The following is a 21,917-nucleotide window of genomic DNA, read 5'->3' as shown; positions in this document are numbered from 1 at the left end:
TTTTAAACATGGGAGCTATAACTCCCAACAGAAGGGCCTTTTCAAAAGCTATTTTTTGTATGTACTCCACCAATCATAGTATGGTATGAGAATTTCAATGGGAAGAGTTACTGTATCTCCTACATGATATCATTGCACTATTAGAAAATAACCCATTTTACTCTATACTAAATATATCCCTCTGTGAAATAGACTGTGTTCATTTGCTTTTCTTGAAAAGATAGTGACAAGGTGCATTTCCCTATTATGTGCTACAGATTTTCTGATCTATTCTCATGTGGTAGAATAACAAGGCATGATGGATCTGAAACATTCATAATAGAATTAAGACCTTATATTCTAGACTGTAAGGTTTTATCACAATGTTAATACTTCGCATAAATCTTGATTTTTTTTAAGCAAATTTTTAGTTTTCTTTATTTTTAAAGACTTTTTTAATAATAAACATATCCTCTTGGTCATTTTGGGCTTTTAGCATTAGATGCTTTTAGTATTTGCAGAATTAAAAGTTGAGTTTTATGTGCAAGAATGCATGTTTTCTGGAGATTGTTTTAGGACTCAGCTGGTATCTTTAATCCCCTGATATTGTACCCAGAACCTACTGATTCTGTTTGACCTGTATATTAGTGATGGGTGAAGATCTGAGAGGACTTTTTTTTTTTGAAATCTTAACAGCTGGCTGCTATTGCAAAAATTGTATTTCCTGTCAAATTCACAGTAGAAATGCACTTTTTTATGTACAAAAGGGTTGCTTGATTTATATCACAGAACGTCAGTAATAACAAATCTAGCCAAACAGGTAGGAACATTATCTATTGCTGTTTTGAGGTGGAAAAAGTACTAAGTACTATCTTTGGTTTTAGTGTTGAATCCATGATACTAATTTTTCAACAGGTAAGCTTGGTTTATTTAGAAACCTATAAAAATCCTTAAGTCAAGGGCTTAAAAAACTTCTACATGTCAATGTCAGAGTACTTTGCATAAGAATTAAATTATAGCTTGCATTGACTGTATTGCATGAATTAATTTTTGTGTATGTTTTTGAGCACATTTGATTTGGTTATTTAACAAAGTATTAGGTTCAGATCAGTATTTGCAAAGATGCCCTTTGGGTGACTGAGCATGCCAGTTCTCCATTTGTATTGCTTGGAGTTTTGTTGAAACAATCAATTGAACAAAAACAAACAAACAATAAACAAAATTCAAAAAACATTCTTTACTTCTCATGACTGAAGTCTAGGTATGGTTGATTAAGTAGCTGCAATTGCAGGCTGTAACTACTAGGATTCATTGTTACTGCTGATGAAATAATATAAACCAAAGCTTGTGACAAGCAGAATAACTATTTCACGTGTTATTTACATTGAAATGGGTGCTCTACAGAAGAAAAAAAAATGATGTGGAAAGAGTGGTCTGCTCTGGAGTAAACACTAGCTGACTGCCTAGTATTTTAATATTTTGTGTACTCTACAGATTGCTTTTCCTTGGTGCCTGGAAGCATTTTTGTTTTCCCCAATAAACTTAGCTGTAAGTTAGTGTTGCTTCATATTTTTGAAGCAGCATTGGCCGTTAAGAGTTTGTTGTACCTGTCTTGCATGTTCTTTTCACAGTGGGAGCCGTCTAGGAGGCCTCATTACTGTGATGTGTTTCTTTTTCAACCATGGAGAGGTAGGTCTTCCACAGTTTTTTTTTTTCTTTTTTTTTTTAAGACTAAGATTGATCTCATTTCCTTGAAGATATCGACGTTGCTTATCTACTTGGGGATGAGTGCACAAGGTTAATAAGAAAGGAATAAAACCTTACTGAAAGCAAAATACGCTACAACTTTTATGTATCACTGTCCAATGTGTCACCTTAGATTAAAAACAAAACAAAACAAACAAACAAAAAGCCCAACAAAGTAAATATATTGTAAAGTGGTTCTGAGATTGAAATCTCAGCAGGACATTAAGTTCAAGTTTCAAAACATCAAAATCTCTTTTTGTCTGTGTTCCAGACATAACTGGGCTAGATGTACCATGTGAATAAGCTACAGAAACAGAGGAGGTTTTATTTAGATTGCTACGTATTTTACCAGAAATTCATGAATACCAAACCAGCAAAGAAACCCATTAGTACTGCTGTACTATATTCTATAGCCAGGACGCATAGAATTTAGAAACTGTAAACATACAGAGACCCCATAGGAGAGCTTCCCTCTCTGTGGATGACAGGACCTGAGGGAGGGGCAGGGGAGAACAGAGATAATACATGCTTTAGGGAAAAGACATGTTAGTATATATATTTATGAAATATTTATTTTATTTGTAATTGGAGTGCAACTTTGCATTTAATTTATACTTTATAAGCATTTATTTTACACTATTAATTTAACATATTTGTAAAATAGCAAAGCAAGCAAAGAATTGAATGGTGCTGATTCTAGTGACTTCTCTGGTAAAACAGTATTTTAAAAAATGTCTTTAAGATTCTAGGAACTGAAGTAGAAGGGACGTCATGGCATAAACATGCTATAAACTTCTATAAATTCATGATGGTCCATGTTAAAATAAACTATTTCTTTGTCCTGTAGTAGTAAAGTGTGGGAAAGGAATTCGCAGGGAGCTTTGTGCTGTTTCACACGTCCCTGAGTTAATGAGAACAAGTTAGTGAGATAATGAGGAAAACAGTGGTAGAACCAAAAACTTGAGCAAGGTCGAGATAAAGTAAATTGGCTACAGTGTTAAAGATGAGCTTTGGGCAGTGGCCAATTGCTGGCTGGCTCAAGGCGCGTGTCTGAGGGTCTCTAACCAATTGTAAGACAGATTCGGGCGCGTGGACAGCGCGTGGGGCTACGGGGAAAGTATATGTAGTAGTGAAAAAGGGCAATAAATGTCTCCTGTTCAAGAACCATCAGGAGTCTGTGTCTTGCATCCCTTAGTAAAGAACCTGTGATGATGAGTATTCAGTGCCTAACTTAGCCATTATATTTGAGGCATGAAGTCTCTATTACCATACAAATACAGTTTATGTTAAAACACATTTCGCTTTTAGACCTAGATGGGAAGAAAAGAGAGTTCTGACCTTCCCAGTCATTTCTGAGCTTCCTTAGGCTGTGTGGTTGCATTAACAGTTACAGAGCTCTTCCTTGTCTATGTACAGTCAGGGGTGTACCCTGGCATATGCATCTATCTCAGAAGCAAAAAGCTTCTTAAAGAAAGGAGCTGCCAAAGCTTGCTTTGCCTTGAATGTGTCCTGCCTCCATGCTTCCATTTCCCCTGTAACTTCCATTCCTCAAAATACCTGAATTCCTCGAGTCCTCTCCTCCAACCTTTGTTACAGTCGCGTGTTTTGTACTGCCGCCTTGGCTGTGGCCCGTTTGGAGCTCCTTGCACGATGATCCTGCTGTGTCAGTTGGCTGGTGCCAGGTCAGCACTCTCTCAGTTCCCATTGTTGCCCATTCCCAGTACCCTGAGCTGGTGGAAGGGGATGGGGAGCAGGATGTGGCCCTCTCTATCCATGAGGAAATGGTTGGCGACCTGCTACAGCACTTGGATGTACGCAAGTCAATGGGGCCAGATGGGATCCACCCGAGGGTACTGAGTGAACTGGCGGAGGAGCTGGCCAAGCTGCTTTCCATCATTTATCGGCAGTCCTGGCTGTCAGGGGAGGTCCCAGTCGACTGGCGGCTAGCAAACATCTACAAGAAGGGCCGGAGGGTAGACGCGGGGAACTATAGGCCTGTTAGTTTGACCTCAGTGCCAGGGAAGCGCGGCACTTGCAGGACAACCAGGTGATCAGGCCCAGTCAGCATGGGTTTATGAAAGGCGGGTCCTGCTTGACGAACCTGATCTCCTTCTATGACAAAGTGACACGCTTAGTGGATGAGGGAAAGGCTGTGGATGTGGTCTACCTTGACTTCAGTAAGGCTTTTGACACAGTTTCCCACAGCATTCTCCTGAAGAAACTGGCTGCTCGTGGCTTGGACTGGCATACGCTTCGTTGGGTTAAAAACTGGCTGGATAGCTGGGCCCAAAGAGTTGTGGTGAATGGAGTCAAATCCAGTTGGAGGCCGGTCACTAGTGGAGTCCCCCAGGGCTCAGTGCTGGGGCCAGTTCTCTTTAATATCTTTATCAATGATTGGATGAGGGGATTGAGTGCACCCTCAGTAAGTTTGCAGATGACACCAAGTTAGGTGCGTGTGTCGATCTGCTCGAGGGAAGGAAGGCTCTGCAGGAGGATCTGGATGGGCTGGACCGATGGGCTGAGGCCAACTGTATGAAGTTCAACAAAGCCAAGTGCCGGGTCCTGCATCTGGGGCGCAACAACCCCAAGCAGCGCTACAGGCTGGGAGAAGAGTGGTTGGAAAGCTGCCTGGCAGAAAAGGACCTGGGAATACTGGTTGAGAGTCGGCTGAATATGAGCCAGCAGTGTGCTCAGGTGGCCAAGAAGGCCAACAGCATCCTGGCTTGCATAAGAAACAGTGTGGCCAGCAGGTCTAGGGAAGTGATTGTCCCCCTGTACTCGGCTCTGGTGAGGCCGCACCTCGAGTACTGTGTTCAGTTTTGGGCCCCTCGCTACAAGAAGGACATGGAGGTGCTCGAGAGAGTCCAGAGAAGGACAATGAAGCTGGTGAGGGGTCTGGAGATCAAGTCTTACGAGGAGCAGTTGAGGGAGCTGGGCTTGTTCAGCCTGGAGAAGAGGAGGCTCAGGGGCGACCTTATCACTCTTTATAGGTACCTTAAAGGAGGCTGTAGCGAGGTGGGGGTTGGTCTATTCTCCCATGTGCCTGGTGACAGGATGAGGGGGAATGGGCTAAAGTTGTGCCAGGGGAGGTTTAGGTTGGATATTAGGAGGAACTTCTTTACCAAAAGGGTTGTTAGGCATTGGAATGGGCTGCCCAGGGAGGTGGTTGAGTCACCATCCCTGGAGGTCTTTAAGAGATGTTTAGATGTTGGACTTAGTGATATGGTTTAGTGGAGGACTTGTTAGTGTTAGGTCAGAGGTTGAACTAGATGATCTTGGAGGTCTCTTCCAACCTAGACCATTCTGTGATTCTGTAAAGAAAAGTATTAGTTTGTGTCCACCCCTTGTGGAGCAGACATGGCTCCCTTAGGAAACCAGATAAAAAGATTTCAACTTAGAGGTATTCTGTTGACAGGATTGTGAGGTTTCACTGAAGTACAGAAACAAGAAAGGGTCTTTAAAGAATTTTTGACCTAAAAAACTACTGTCTTTCACATACTGGCTGTGTAGATTCAACATGTTCCAGTGATGATGTCTACAGAGCATTAAAATTGATAGCTTAATACTTGCCCCTAACCAATGAGACACACCCCCAAAGCAAGACACGTAGAATTCAGGAGAACATGCGAATGTGGATGTGCAAGGTGCAGGAAACTGGTGAAGCCTAGGATGGAGCCGGGGTATTCCTAAAGGTGACACATACCTTCGGGATAATCGCTGTTGTTGGAGTAACACCTCACCACAGAATCACAGAATGGCCAAGGCTGGAAGGGACCATCTAGTCCAACGCCCCTGCCATAGGCAGGGATGCCACCCACTAGATCAGGTTGGCTGAGGCCCCATCCAGCCTGGCCTTGAACACCTCCAGGGATGGGGCATCCACAGCTTCTCTTGGCAACCTGTTCCAGTGCCTCACCACCCTTCTACAGGGAAGAATTTCCTCCTAATGCCTAGTCTATCCTCTTTTAGTTTTAAGACCATTCCTCCTTGTCCTATGCCTTCTTACTGGTAAGAGGTATAAATGGTGTAAAATGGGCCTGATTTCTACCCTAAACAGAGCTCCTTTTGTCTGAGAAACTTCCTGTGCTGCTCTGTGGAGAGCAGCCCATGCTGGAGTAGTCCGCTCCTGAAGGACTGCTCCCTGTGGTACGGCTCCTGGGCTGGCACTTCTCAGGCCGGCTGGCATTTGCTTCTGCCCCAGGTTCTGTCAGCCTTTTTCCTGCTAGAGCATGGTCACCTTTATGGCTGCTGCCCTCACCCAGTGACCCAATCCCATGATAATTTCCCATCCCCCAAATGACTTCAATCTCGGTTGCTTTTTAGGTTTTATTTATTTTTTTTCTTAAATGTGGGGTGCGAGCTGGCAGCCTGCATGGTCACCAGCTGGCTCCTCCTGCTGGGCTCTACGCAGCCATGATGGAGAGTGTCCAGAGAGTCTCTACCGTCCAGAGAGCGTCCATACGAAGATGGTGAAGGGCCTAGAGGGGAAGACATATGAGGAGTGGCTGAAGTCACTTGGCCTCTTCAGCCTGGAAAAGAGGAGGCTGAGGGGAGACCTCATCGAGGTCTACAGCTTCCTCACGAGGGGGAGTGGAGGGGCAGGCACTGATCTATTCTCTTTAGTCACCAGTGATAGGGCCCAAGGGAATGGTGTCAAGCTGTGACAGGAGACATTCAGGCTGGATATGGGGAAAAGGTTCTTCAGTGATAGGGTGGTCACGTGCTGGAACAGGCTCCTCAGGGATGTTGTCACGGCATCAAGCCTGTCGGAGTTTAAAAAGCGTTTAGATTATGCTCTCAGTCATGTGGTCTGAATTTTGGGATAGACCTAGGGGGATGCTAGGAGTTGGACTCAATGATCCTTGTGGGTCCCTTCCAATTCAGAGTATTCTATTCTATGATTCTATTGCATTTTATTTCTAATTTTTAGTGGGAATAGCCATTTTGATTCCTTTTGTTTGCATGTCAAAATTATCCACTCTTTAAAATATTTTTTTCTTTCGTAATGCTTATATCAAAAAATATTTACTTGAAACAATTTTATTCCTTGTCAACCTTGACTGAAGGTGTTTGAATGGACCAACCCTCCCCATTTCTCCTCTTGAGTTAGAAAGTTCATAGGTTTCGTCAGCACCTCTTTTAGTTGATTCTGTTCATTTTTTGAACAGAACTCTCTCTTCAGCAGTCTTTTCTGGAGCATGTGTTAACATCCATCAGAGTATTTTTCCTTCAGCTTTTTTTCACGATTAAGTCTATACTAATTCTCATTTGCATTCATTTATTTTGGCCTTCTGTCACTTACACAGTCAATTTTGTCATGTGTGCAACAGAAGAGATGTACAGGAACCGATGTGTTTTCCTCATTGAAATTGCTTTATTTGCTTTCGATTACATGTTGTGCTAACTGATTGCAGCAATGGGAAATGGTATTTCAGACTGGGGGAGAAACTCTTAATCTCCTGAGGGTTGTATTTGTATGTTTCCTGGCCACAGGTTCAATGCTACCTATCTTACAGAGGCTGGCTAATTAAAATGGAATTAGACAAAGGAGATGGGTAATACTGTTGTATAAGCTAGGTCTGTGTAAGAAAAGCTATATAAATATTTTGTAAAAGCATACTTAGCAATTTACAAAAAGTCGAGTGCTAAATATGTATAAGCATGATTCTCTCTGTTGCAACCGTAAATAAATAGGATTTCAGGATGTATTTTTTTGAAACTATTTCTGCTAAATGCTGGGTGAAAGCCTTCTAGATGTTAGCTACATAGTGGTAATCAAAGCTTTCTTTTACTTTTGCTGGTAAACCTTGGATTTCAAAGTGATTGTATTTCCTTTTGTTGAGACTTCTGGTGTTCTTTACAACAGATTCCATTTAAAGTATGATTTCCTGCAGGTTAACTGTTTATGCATCTGAAACACCTCTGTATGTAAAATTGAAATAGTGTGATGAATATTATTTGATCATGTAGGAACATCAATTTAAATTGGAAAAAGGATATAAAGTAATGTGCTTAACTGTGAAGTTAATATATATTATTATATATTATTATATATATTATATATATAGTTATATATTTTTTTTGATGGTCATTGCCATCTGTAAGCATTTTCTAAAGAGCTGAATAGAAAGATAGAGGATGGCAGTTAAGTAGTTGAGCTGTTTGCCACAAACCCCAAGAAATTCATGAAAAAGCTATTTGGTTGATGTCACTGTGTTATCCTTTGCTTTAGGAGAGTTCAAGAGTGAAAGATGTGAATAAGAACAGCTGTGTAAGAGCTTAATTTAATCATTAGGTTTTATTGGCCTATTTTGAAGAGCCCATTCTATAAAATTTTCCATGTTGATGCTGCTAGAAATGTAAAATATTTGCAGCCTAAATAACTAGTGTAATGAAGAGTATGTTGGTTTCTTCTTCAGATCCTTTCCTCACACACTTTCTCCATGTAAGTGTGGCAAGTCACTGCATGAATTTGAGAATGATTTCAGTTACCTGAATAACTTTTTACGTTCAGCAGAAGCAGAGCCAAGCAGCTGCTTTCCTGTCTGTTTCTTGGGATATTCTCTAGCTGTCATACTTAATTTTGGAAAAGCAGTAATCTATTTTAATTAAACAGTGCGTCATACACCTTAAGTCTGAAAGCTGCATCCTTTTTCCTTCTCTATTCTGCTTCTTGGCTTATGTTTTGTTTGTTTGTGTTTTGTTTTTTGGTTTGTTTTTAAGCTTGTGAATAAAAGCTCGTGTAGTTTGGGTTCTGCTTTACTGAAGTACCTGTGGTCATTCATTTTGAAATACAAATGCATTGCTTTATGAAAATACAGCAGCAAACATTATCAGCTAACCCGGTTCTTATTTTTAGTGCACTCGTGTCATGTGGACTCCGCCTCTTCGTGAAAGTTTCTCATACCCATTCCTTGTGCTTCAGATGTTGCTTTTGACCTATATTCTCAGGTACCTCTCAATTTATACTTAGCTTTTTACAGCGACTTTAAAAGAGAATGTCACAGGGCATGTATTTAAGAACATTTATTTAAGTATTTATTTATGTGCCTTGCTATGCTGTAGGAGTGATATCATTAACGTGGAAACCTTCCTGTGGCTGTTATGTTGCAGACTCTGCACCAGTAAAACTGCAGTCATGTTACTCATGTATTAAAAGGAAAATTTTTGCAACTTGAAGACATGATTAAAATAAAAATCAGAATCACTAATTCGGCAAATACATGTGTAAACTAAAAAAAAAAATCGGACTTTTTGGTTGATGTCACTTCCTTCCTTTGAGAAACAAGCTGATAACCCCATCAATTGGTTATGGCCCTCTTGGAGAGTGGTATGTTGATTGCACGTAGTGTAAGCTTATGCTATGCAACAGAGGATTCTATAGCACCCATAAGCTAGAATGTTCTTGCAGTTTTTGTGTTTATTAATTCAGTCTTTTAAAGCAATCTAGTTATAATAATGCAGGGATGCCCCTGAATTTGTTAGCCCTGCTTTTCAGTGGCTGTTTCTGGCCCGCAAGGTGATCGTGTTACTGTTTTGCCTTTGGTTTGAAAATAAGCATGACTGGTTGAAAAGCCCTCAAGTATTAACAAACTCCAGCACATCACATTTGCAGTATATTTGTGATTTAGCTGAATTTTGTTGTAGTTATTGATGATTAAACCAAAACATGTTTCTATCATCTGTCACTAATGTGTGTTTGTTAGGTAAGGAAGAAATGCGTGCTGTCTAGAAAAATACTTTGAGGAATAGTTTGTAGAGTGATTGCTAGATTTCATATTATAATGACACCTCCTCATTTAATGTTAAATTGTGAAGTCAAACAAAAGCCAAGAAAATTAAACTTCAAGTTAGGTTGATTCTAGTGTATATAATCTGTATCCATAACTGACTTTTAATTAGATACATGCACTTCTGTTCTTCAAATGCTGGTACTTAAAATAGTCTTTGATCTTGCTTACCAATGAAGAAGCAAGGTATTTAGCCTAGGCGTTTCAGCACGAGGATCTGAAAAGGTGATAAAAAACATAAAGACTTAACTTTCAGGTTCTCAGTTAGAGATCCTGCTTCAAGAGCAGCTCTGTTTTACGTATAGCAGTCTCCTAATGTAATATAGGAAGTATATTTGAAAAAGAGACTAGAACTTAAATTCTCTGTTATTTGCATCACTTAAATAATAGCTTAAACTCATGCTTAGCAGGACTTCCGATAGTTAATCTTGAGAGATTTTAGGAGAAACCAAAGAGTATTTTGCAGAATTTGTTCAGACTGCTGTGATCTGTTGGGTTTGGGTTCTTTTCGGAAGAATATTTATGATATCCTGAGTTTTGGAGGCCACTTGGGGAAACTTGAATCATGACATATTTCTGATCTGATCTCAAAGCTAGGAGTAAATAAATAAAACTTTTCTAGGAAGACATGGAAAATAGAGTGTTTTCAGTCAAAGGTGAGTTTCATATACTTGTGATTGTGCTGAAATCCTTTATCAGGATTGCTGGCAAAAAAAGAGTTGCAGAAAGTAAATATGAAAGAAGGGTGAGATAGAATGCTAGAGGAGTAAAATCACTGTTGGGTGCAGACTGTTGTGAGAATAGTTGTGAATTCAGCTGAAAAGAAAATGGTTGTGACCTGACTGTACTTGTTACATGAAGGTGGACCGCTGCATGGAATATAGTTTTGACTTGCTGTATTACATATTGCCAGGAAAAGACAAACTTGGTAATGTTATATCATATCGTTAAGAAACACTAAGCATCAGAACTATTGTTTTTGGAAACCGATGGAAAAATGATACTAAATTTACTTGAACATTGTTACTTTTAGTGGATCTGTATTGCTAGCTAAATTCCAAGGTAACTTTATTATTATTTTTTTATTCCGTTCTCTGTTTTACTTTTTGATAATATGCAAATATCTGTGTAATTTAACTTACTGATACCTATTCTGTCTCTTTTTCCCAAGGATTCCGAATATTAATACAGGAAGCTTGATTGCACTGTGTGTTTCTAATATCTTTTTCATGCTTCCCTGGCAGTTTGCTCAGTTTGTTCTTCTAACTCAGGTAAGACCGTGTCCACCTCTGCATAGCCTCTTTGTCTTCTTTAGGCAAATTAACTACTTTCTATAGACAGTCACTGAGTTCACAACTATTGTTGCTTTCATTTTAGCCAGGCTTTACTCTTGCTCTTAGGAAAGATTCACCCCATTTATCACACCATTTTTTTTTCTATTCTTAAATTTAAAATTGGACACCACGCAGTCTTCTTTTTCCAGGACTAAATAATTTACTTATTTCTTAAAAGCAGCCTCCATCCTAAGGTCACTGCATTTGAACAAGTGCAGAACATGGGAAAACTTTGTATATTGAAGTACAAAAATAAAAGGTGTTGATCTTGCATTGCTTTGGGCTATTCAGATATTTATTTATTTATTTATTTATTTTACAGAGGGCAAAGTTTGCATGGCATGTGATATTTGGCATGATTTTGCATGATTTCCTATTTAATTTTAATAAACCTGAGAGTAGTGGCAGAATTTCTCTGTCTGAGAGCTCAAGCAGTTAAGTTAACTTGAACTAGCGCTGACATGTAGCATATGCTAATGTGAGCAATAGGATACTGGTCATACAGCACAATATCTTAATGCTTAAGTTGACTGAAATGTAACCTGTTGATTGAAATCCATCCATGTTTCCATACTTTTTCCCTTGTCTGTTGCACTCAAAAGAGATGTTGCTCGGTTTGAGTTGATAGTATATATCAATTGTTCAAAACTGTGTATGCAAATATCCTAAGTGGAGAAGAAGAAGCCATTAAACTCTGTAAGACATTATAAGAAATCCATTGCTATAACCATTATAAGATGTTGGGTCTGACACTTATAGGTTCGATTCATAATTTCATGAATTTTCCATGTGACTTTTAGCAAGCTACCTAATCAGTGAATCTCATTTTCCTCAGCAGCAAATTGTGATGTTTTAGTGCTTTGCAAAAATTTGGGGTTAGTTAATGTTAATGAATGCTTTTTTTTTTTTTTTTTTTTTTCTAAAAAGTGAAAGATGTGTTTAGTGCTGTGTTGTGATAACTTCCATTTTTGGAAAACCAAGTACCTACTTCTTAAATACTCAAATATGTTTGATAACTGTTATTCAGAGCAGCAAAATTAAAGTTTCTTGAAAGAAGCTGTTATAAAATGCCTAAGTATGCACTTAGCAAAAAAGCACCAGTAAAAGTTGGTTTATAATTGTTTGAGTAATTAGTTTTTGTATGAATATGTATTTGCTAGAGCAAGTACAACACTGTAAATTGTTAACTATTTTTTTTTGCTTTTCATTCTAGATAGCTTCATTATTTGCTGTGTGTATTATGGGTTATATTGACGCCTGCAAATTACAGAAGATACTCTCTGTTCATATGGTAACTTTTTTTTTCAAATTAAAACTTCTCAAACAGGTTAAAGTATCAAAACAGTGTGTCTGAAGTGTTTTCATTAGTTTCAAAGTGATTAGAAATGTGCAATAACAGAATAGAATAGTTCATTTGGAAGGGACCTTCAAAGATCATCAAGTCCAACTGCCTGACCACTTCAGGGCTAACCAAAAGTTAAAGCATATAATTAAGGGCATTATACAAATGCCCCTTGAACATTGACAGGCATGGAGCATCAACCACCTCTCTAGAAAGCCTGTTTCCGTGTTTGACCACTGTCATGGTAAAGAAATTATTCCTAATATCCATTCTGAACCTTCCCCAGCATAGCTTTGTGTCATTCTCTTCCATTTTATTGTTGGTTACCAGGGAGGAAAGACAGGTGCCTCCCTCTCCACTTCTTCCTCAAGAAGTTGTAGAGAGCAATGAGGTGACCTCTTAGCTTCCTCTTCTCCAAGCTAGCCAGCCCAATTGTCCCCAGCCTCTCCTCACAGGACATACTTTCCAGCCATTTTACCAGCTTTGTTGCCCGTCTCTGGATGCTTTCAAGTAACTTAACATCCTTTTTATATTGTGAAGACCAGAACTGCATGCAGTAGTCAAGGTGAGGCTTCATCATTACTAAATAGAGCAGGAGAATCATCTCTTTTGGCCAGCTGGCTATATTGTGTTTAATGCATCCAAAAATGCAGTTTGTTGTCTTGGCTGCCAGGGCAAACTGCTGACTCGTGTTGAGCCTGCTGTCAACCAGCACCCCCAGATCCCTTTCTAGAGAACTGTTCTCTGGCCACTCATCTCCTAGTCTGTACTTGTAACAAACATTACTCCGTCCCAGGTGCAGAACCTGGTATTTACCTTTGCTGAACTTCATGCTGTTGATAATTGCCCAATGCACCAATCTATCTAGATCCCTCTGCATGGCCTGTCATCACTTGAGGGAGTCAACAGCAGGGGTTGGAGGGGCCTGGATTTGAACATTTGATCTTAAATGTTTTTATATCATAGTGTCAGAAAGTAGGATCTGTCCGATGCATCGTAATTGTTGAACTCCATAAAAATTATTGACCTAAAAGATTTGTAGAAATATTTGCCTTGCCTTTTTGTTTCTACTTATTTCATGAATTCAAAGATACATGCATTCTCAAACAGCAGAATAGAAAATATACTAAAAATAGAGTATGAACAATAAAAAGTTGAAAAGATAGCGTTCATCTTATGCCATTAGTTAATGGAAACAATAAATGAGGTGTTTGCAAGTCAAAATTAGGAAACCCCAACTAGAACTTGGTTTTGAAGACTACGGACATCTGGACCACGAGAAGATGTTCTGCTCAAACTATTTAGAGAAATGTTTAGAATGAAGGGCAAAAAAAGATAAAATGTTAGTCTGAAAAAAACTTATTTTGTCAAATTGATAAGAAAGTCAAAGGCAGGAGATAATAAGTAAAAGGCAAATGGGTTTCAGCATAATATACCTGGTCTTCATTTTTGAAACTAAGATAATGATCAAGTTCTGTTGCTAGGATTTTCTGCTGTTTGAAGAAAGACCACAGTCTTAAATATATAGGAAGATGTAAACTTTTTTTTCCTTTTTAAGAAATATGTCTATTTTTAAAAATACACTTTTGATAAAATTTTGCAATGCAAACTCAGTGGGCAGAAAGTGTTTTTGCCACACAAAAGAAGCTTTTATCTAAATGATATTTCATACTTTTTTCCAAACATTTTGAAATACTGCAAACGGTAAATGAAAGGCAGTAGTAAGTTCTATTCAGCTCAATTTCTATCTAAAACTATATATAAAATGCTTGTTCCCAGTCACACTTATAAGGAAAATTTGCAAATAAGCATCTTGGTTTAGTAAATTTTGGCAGAAGCAGGATGAAATATTTGTGTCATTTGGCTTATAGTAGTAAGTGTATAATATTGGTGCCAAAGTGCCATAAAAGCCTAATTTCAGATCATTGAATAGTTGTGTACCATTATAGAGAAAGCTTTCTGAGGCTGGGTAAACTGCTGGTCTGTCTTTGTGGTGTTTCTGATTCTGTCCCCAACCTCCAGTTTTTGTAGAAAATTACAGCCTAGCTATGGAAAAAAGAAAATAAATCAAAAGGCTGAACATTTTACTACTTTTCCTTATTCCTGTGCACAGTAGAAGGTAGAGATTGATCATTGATATGGCTTTCCCAAGTTGGGAAATGTAATTCAGCTTGCTTTCTCTTAATCAGAAAGCACAGTAGGAGATCAGGATGGTGCAAAAAAGTTTTTTGTGTATTTCAGCCTTGACTTTCAACCTGATATAGCTGTTCATATGATTGAACAGTCAGAATGCTGCTTCATTTAATTCAGTAATGATTATTTTTTAAATATATGCTTCTCACTTTGGAAGAAAGAAAACAAGCATTTATTCAGTTATTCAGTACTTTTAATGTTTGTCCAGGACTCTGAAAGATAACAAACAGAATAGAGAAATACTTTTTTTTTTTTCCCCAAATTATTGCATTATGTTAGGAATAACTTCAAAAATATAACAGGTGTATCGGGCAAGATGAGTTAGTCTTAATCTATGTGTACTTTATAATATAAAATAATACTGTACACTTGGCTATCTGTCACAATTATGTCGTACTCAGTGTTTTCAGAACAGTTCTCTAAGCCAAATATCAAGCTTGCACTTGTTGCCAGGGTTGTGTCTTTAATTATAAAGCTGTTTGTGTTACAACGTAATTTATATAGTTAGGCAATTCTTAACCTTTTCTATTGTAAATTTAATAATTTTAATTTTCTTTTTTCAGGTATCTCTTGTAGTATGTTTTATTTTGATGTTCGGTAATTCGATGTTATTAACATCATATTATGCTGCATCTTTAGTAGTTATATGGGTAAGTTGTTTAAGAAAAAGAAAATTAATCATGTACTGTTCTGTATGTATTGATATAAAATGTAAAACTGCTGCATTACCAGACAGTTGACAAATCTTTTATGTCACAAACAGACCTTAAAGATATTAGGAGAATAATTAAATACTAAGATTTTTCACACCAAGACCTCTTCCAAAGGGAAGCTGAGTTAGGGGTCAGCTGTCTTCTTTATTTAGGCCAGGTTAAATTTTACAGGATCCACACCATTGTTAACACCATCATAATATTTGACCAAAATAATTATGAAATGAGAACATGAGCAAGAAGTCTTGTTTTAAATGCTTCTTTCTCTGAAACTGCAAATACAGAACAAATGACTGTAACTTACATAACAAAATTCCGTAGAATCATTAAGGTTGGAAAAGACCTCCAAGATCATCTGGTCCAACCATCCACCTACCACCAATGTCACCCACTAAACCATGTCCCTAAGCACCACCTCCAACCTTTCTTTGAACACCCCCAGGGACGGTGACGCCACCACCTCCATGGGCAACCCGTTCCAATGCCTGACTGCTCTTTCTGAGAAGAAATGTCTCCTAATTTTGAACCTGAACCTCCCTTGGCACAACTTGAGGCCATTCCCTCTTGTCCTATCACTAGCTACCTGTGAGAAGAGGCTGACCCCCAGCTCCCCACACCTTCCCTTCAGGTACTTGTAGAGAGCAATAAAGTCTCCCCTGAGTCTTCTCTTCTCCAGACTGAACAACCCCAGTTCCCTCAGCTGCTCCCCATAGGACTTGTGTTCCAGGCCCTTCATCAGCTTTGTAGCCCTTCTCTGGGCGTGCTCCAGGGCCTCGATGCCCTTCTGGTACTGAGGGGCCCAAAACTGAACACAGCACTTGAGGTGAGGCCTCACCAGAGCAGAGTAAGGGAAACTGTAGTTCAAATAGTACACAGTACTATTTGAAGCTATTGAGCCATATTCCCAAGTGTGAAATTATTCACTAAAGACTCATCTCAACATTCGCTATCTTCATTTATACGTAAGAGGAAAAACCACCTCTAACCTCTTCTAGTTTCATATGGTTTCTGCTAAGGGAATTATGTACATGAAATAGGAGATAAGATTGTATAAACAGATCTGCTTTAGCATGCTACAAGTAATCTCAATTTCTGAATCCTTTTGCCCCTGCTAGAAGCATGGGGTGACCTCAGTGATTTTTGTTTGTTTTCTTTTTTGTTTTATTTATATTTTGTCCTTCAGTAAAAGAGTGGTAATTTCTCACCTGTGTTAAGAATTATCTCCTTTCACTACTGGTAGTTGTTGGAATAGTTTTTCTTATAAACTTACTGTACTTGCTTGTAGCAGCTTCTGTAATTATATACTAAGTGTAGTTACATTGAGTTTCTTGCCTATTTTCTGCTTAGAAAAAAACATTTGTTGTTTGTCTGTTATTTGACTGTATATAGTGGCCTCAGTCCATGTCACATACAGACGGGGTTCTAAAAGCTTTTAAGTTCATTCTCTGTTTTTCTTAATGCTGTTGTTTGTCAAGGCATCTTAGAACGGATTTTCTGTGTGTCATAAATCAGGAACAATGTGAAACAGAAAAATACTGATTATTTTTTCCCCACTTGTGTTCTCTTGCCTTGTATGAAAAATTTGTGTTATGCTGCCAGTAATTTATTTGTTGCTTCAGAAGGCTGTTGTTCATGAAAGCAGACATAATTGTTTCCTGTTGTCTTTGATTTAAAGAAACTTAGAACTGTATAATATAGAATTTTACTTGGTAAAAAGTAGAGTAGTCGTCCATTAATCATATATAAACTGCAGTAGGAATTTTTATTTTGGCATGTTTTGCCAATGCAGGGTAAAATCACAATACCGTATGTTGATTCTGTTCATTCATGTTTCATGTGTTGATTCCGGAATCTGGTGTGTGGTGGTGTGTGTGTTTATTTATTTACTTTAAGTAGCTGCATGCTAAAGCAGGTGCTTATTAAAATAAAATAAAAAGTCATCTAAGATACTGGAACATCTTCTTGTTATATCTTACCTGGAAATATATTTTCATTTTATTATTAGGGAATTCTGGAACTGAGTCCAAGAGTCTTTAAAAGGTGCAGAAGTCAAGTCTATCTGTGGGTAAGGAATTTCATACATCTTGAATTTTAGAAAATAATTATGACTTTTGTTTTAATGAAACTGAACTAACTTTTGTTTTCTAACAGCAGAAAATCAAGAAATACAGATAAACTGCCCTTTTCAAGTAAATTGTCCCTATTCCTAGGAATTCATTTTAAAATACTGAAGGATGAAAAAGGGCATAAATAAGCATTTATTTCACAAAATTAAAATAACATTCAAATGGCAGCACATTTAATTTAAACCTGTTTGCAAAACCTAAGATCTGTATGAAAATCTCTCTGAAACAGAAAGCAATTTAGAAGAGGCAGTTAAAAGAATAACAGTGCCTGGTGATTTGATGGGGATTAAGACACTACACTAGTGATTCATTAAAAATATGTCCTATATCACCATTCTTTCAGAATATTTTTGATAACATCAAGCAACTTACAATTACATAACTAAGTACAAGAAAAGAGTCAGACTAAAACGATGTAGGGGCATGTAGTTGGGGTTTGAGGGCAGTTGAAATAATGTCCAAATGTGGAGGAAACCCCCAAAACTCTGACAAATAAAATACAACACTGTAGAAAACATGAGAAACAACTTGCTGCTTAAGATACAACGTTAACTGGTAAAGATATCTTTAATGGGAGACTACTAAGACTATCCAGGTGCTTAAGACCATTCTCATTAAAATGAATGGTAACCTCTTGCCAAAACTGGATGAAATTCATACAGTTATTATGCAGGCATTAGAATATAAAGGCATTAAAATGAAAAAAAAAATTATAACAAACTGCATCGCGTGTGTAACCTGTCAATGTAACTAGTTACCTGTGGTACCAGGGAATTGGGAATGTAGACAGATCTTGTGTCAGGTTTTTAAAACTGAGATCCAAGACATTTGTGGAACTACAGACCAGTAAGTCCAACTTTGTAGAAGAATAAATAGATGAATAAAGTTGTTAAAGATACATGTACATGTGATATAACAAAAGATAAGTCCGATGCAGCCTCTCTAAAGGAAGTCATGCCTGGCAAATGTATTTGACTTCTTTGAAGGATATAGATAAGGGTGTATGGGTGAATGTAATGCACTTGAATTTCAGAAACCTTTTGGGGAAGATAACTAACGGGAACTGTAAAAGAAAATAAGCTCCATGTGATAAGGTGTGAATGTTAGAAGGTAAGAAACAAAGGGTGGGATTAAATGGTAAGTTTTCAAAAGAAGACCACCACCACCCAAATTATATGTATAAAATATTTGAACCTAAATAAGCAGAAAAATTTTGGTATTCTTATGAAAAGTTCTCTGAATACATCATTGCATTTCTGAGCAGGCATCAAAAAGGAAAGTAAACAATGGAAGTTATGGAGAGTGGACTCCTTCCAGAAAAAGCAGTAAATTTTCTTATTTTTTAAACTCATTCTTGCCATCCTAAATATTATATGCAATCTCAGTCAGCATATCTTTCTTAAAAAAAAAAAAAAAGGCACATGAAAGAATGCCCTCCCCCCAAATGCAAAACGTACCACAATCAAATATAAGAAGAGAGGATATGAAGATAATTATTAATAAAGAATTGCTAAATAGCACAGATTTTAAAATAAGTTAGAATTCTACATCTTCGAAGGTGGAGGTAAGCATAAGAAAGCTAGTGAGTAGAAACAGGTTATAATTACAGTTTATTTGGTGCTCCTTATGTTGGCAGCAGTAAATTTATAAGAGAGAATTATTATATTGTGGAAGCAAAAAATAAAGAGTCAGAAAAGGATTAGGTACCTCTCAGGCATTTAGGTTCATTTTCAGCCATTAAACATGATGATTGAATGCAACCCACAGTCACATAAATATCATGGTTACATTAGGGTAAAGATCAGTTTGCATGTTTTTATTATATTCTCTGTGAATGTATCTGCTGCTGGTCCCTGTCATATGCATGATGCTGAGCCAGGCTTTCCTACTCAGCTGGGCTCGTTTTATAAGGAACTAAGTAAAACGAGACTACCTAGAATTTTCTCCTTTTTAGTAGTTTTAGTTACATTTCATAAACATGGTATGTAACCCTTTCTATCTCCTTGAAGTTCTATTTTGAGATTATCTTCAAAAGGTACTATAAATCAGCAAATTCCTTCAAAGGTTTGGATTAGTGGGGTAGTACAACCTGATAATTACAGAGAGGCTGATGGTGGAAAATAATCATGGTACACCACTGTATGCAAAACAGATGGAATTGACAGTTTGGCTGCCCTGTTAGCGTAGCAACCACATAACCACCAAGTGATTATATGAAGGTGCTTTATTCAGCGCTGGAAGCCGGGGCAGGTGCCCAAATCTGGCTTCAAGTCCCGTTACTTCCCAGCCATTATTTATACATACAATATTGCGTCAGGTATACATATTCATTACAGGTTGCAACATCAGCCTCGCTTTTCATTCTAATTAGCTCCCCTCCCCTTTGCACATGCGTGGCGCACTCTGGTGGTCGTCCAGGTGGTCGTCCAGATGAAGTAAGGAGTCTTCCTCTCCGCTAAACTCTTTCACCTTTCTCACTCGACGCATGCTCCCTCCGCTCCTTGGTTCTGCTTCAACTCATTTCATCATCTCCAGGCCCTTATCCAAGGTCAGGTTGTACCTATTCCCTCCCAGGGTTCCCCTTCAACGATTCCTTTAAATGTTCAATGTACTCCCTAGGTTTCCAGTATACATAGATTACTTGATAATGTAAGTACATTTAATAATATTTAATTATACCGTATGATCCATCACCTGAGAAACATTAATAGAACATCCATTCGATTCTCCCCAACACTAACATTTCCCCCCTTTGAAAATACTTCACTCATACCAAGAGCAAGTATTTTCATTACTATTAAAACATAATTATATACATCCTGTTTACCGGTAACATGCATATTCGGGTTCGGTTCAGGAGACTCATAAGGTTTTCCATACATGATTTCATAGGGACTTACTGACATCCCACTTCTTGGCTTTATTCTAATTCTTAGCAAAGCTATCGGTAAGGCCTGTGGCCACTGTATCTTAGCCTCCTGACAGATTTTGCTTAATTGTCCTTTTAAAGTTTGGTTCATCCTCTCTACTTGACCACTAGATTGAGGCCTCCATGGGGTATGTAAGTTCCAGGTAATTCCTAGTAACCTACTAACCTCTTTAACCACATTGGCAATGAAATGTGGTCCCCTGTCTGAAGAAATACCCAATGGTACACCAAATCTAGGGACTATTTCCCATAGTAACCATTTTACCGTTTCTTTAGCTTGGTTGGTTCGACAGGGAAGGGCCTCTGGCCATCCTGAAAAAGTATCAACCCCTACCAATAGGTATTTATAACCTCTTGCTTTAGGCAGTTCCACGAAATCTATTTGCCGGTAATCTCCAGGCTCTATTCCAGCTCTAGTTCTCCCCATCTCAGCATGTTTCCTTGCTACCGGGTTATTCTTTAAGCAAAGCTCACATTTTGACATTACTGACTTTGCCATTGTTAACATGTGTACCGAGATGACACCTCGTTTCAAATAGGTCACCATTGCTTCTGCACCCCAGTGACATTCATTATGTTATATTTGTAAGATTTCTCGCATTACTATAGGAGGCACTATAAGTTGTCCTGTCGCAGTCACATACCATCCGTCAGGATTCTTCTGGGCCTTCATCAAATTTGCAAGTCTCTCGTCTTCTGCTGAATACTTTGGGTTTTTAGGTAATTTGAAACAAGAGAGGCCTACCTTCGATGGAATTAGAGCCATTACTTTCCGTACTTCACGCGCGACCTTCCGGGCCGTCAAATCTGCCAATCTGTTACCTTCTGCAATCTCTGACATCCCTCCTTGATGAGCTTTACAATGCATTATGGCCACCTGTTGGGGTTTCTGTACAGCTGTTATTAATTTCAATATTTCTTCCTGATATTTTATATTAGTCCCTTATGAGGATAGCATTCCCCTTTCTTTCCATAATGCCCCATGTACGTGGACTACCCCGAATGCATATTTTGAATCTGTCCAAATATTCACATTCTTACCCTCGCTTAGTTCCAGGGCCCGCGTCAGGGCGACTATTTCTGCTCGTTGGGCTGAAGTCCCCGGAGGTAGGGAATTTGCCTCAATCACTACCTTTGATGTAGTTACCGTGTATCCTGCATAACGAGTCCCATTTTCCACAAAGCTGCTTCCATCCGTGAAAAGTTCCCAATCCGGTCTCCCCAGAGGCTGATCCTTTAAGTCTGTTCTGCTGGCATAGGTATATTCGATGATCTCCACGCAATCATGACTGAGGTCTCCTTCCTCCGTAGTTGTTCCTAGAAACACTGCTGGGTTCAATAGGTTAGTAGTTCTTAAGATTACATCATCTTGCTCAGTTAATATAGCTTGATATTTCATCATTCGGCTGGGCGATAGCCAATGGCCCCCCTTTTGCTCCAATACCGTAGTCACCATATGTGGCACGAACACTTCAATTTGTTTCCCTAATGTGAGCTTCCTGGCTTCCTGTATTAAAAGGACTGTGGCTGCCACGGCCCTTAAACACGAGGGCCATCCGGCGCTTACCGCATCCAATTGTTTAGAAAAATACCCCACAGGTCTTTTCCAGCTCCCAAGTCGCTGGGTCAGTACTCCTAATGCCAATCGTTGTCTCTCATGCACAAACAGCTGAAAGTCCTTTGATAAGTCCGGCAAGCCCAAGGCAGGCGCCTTCATCAGGGCTTCTTTTAATTTCTTAAAGGCCTCTTGTTGTGGCTTTCCCCA

The 21,917-nt window shown here is 38.6% G+C and overlaps 1 protein-coding gene and 1 long non-coding RNA gene across 2 annotated transcripts in view; both read left to right on the top strand.

The window, feature by feature from the left end:
• Positions 1-21,917, top strand: part of LOC136790099 (uncharacterized) — a 219,571-nt gene that overhangs the window by 187,405 nt on the left and 10,249 nt on the right. The window lies entirely within an intron of this gene.
• LOC136790097 (protein C-mannosyl-transferase DPY19L1-like) overlaps positions 1-21,917 on the top strand; it is a 33,437-nt gene that overhangs the window by 2,583 nt on the left and 8,937 nt on the right. The window contains exons 2-7 of the mRNA XM_066992272.1: positions 1,611-1,668; positions 8,585-8,676; positions 10,687-10,786; positions 12,063-12,140; positions 14,948-15,034; positions 17,103-17,162. Of these exons, the coding sequence (XP_066848373.1) occupies positions 1,611-1,668; positions 8,585-8,676; positions 10,687-10,786; positions 12,063-12,140; positions 14,948-15,034; positions 17,103-17,162 (475 nt within the window). The remainder of the gene's footprint in view (positions 1-1,610; positions 1,669-8,584; positions 8,677-10,686; positions 10,787-12,062; positions 12,141-14,947; positions 15,035-17,102; positions 17,163-21,917) is intronic.

The sequence above is a fragment of the Anser cygnoides genome, chromosome 2 (assembly GCF_040182565.1).
Source record: "Anser cygnoides isolate HZ-2024a breed goose chromosome 2, Taihu_goose_T2T_genome, whole genome shotgun sequence".
Lineage (NCBI taxonomy): Eukaryota > Metazoa > Chordata > Aves > Anseriformes > Anatidae > Anser > Anser cygnoides.
The sequence above is the reverse complement of the archived record's forward strand: the minus strand, read 5'-3'. Positions and strand labels throughout refer to the sequence as shown.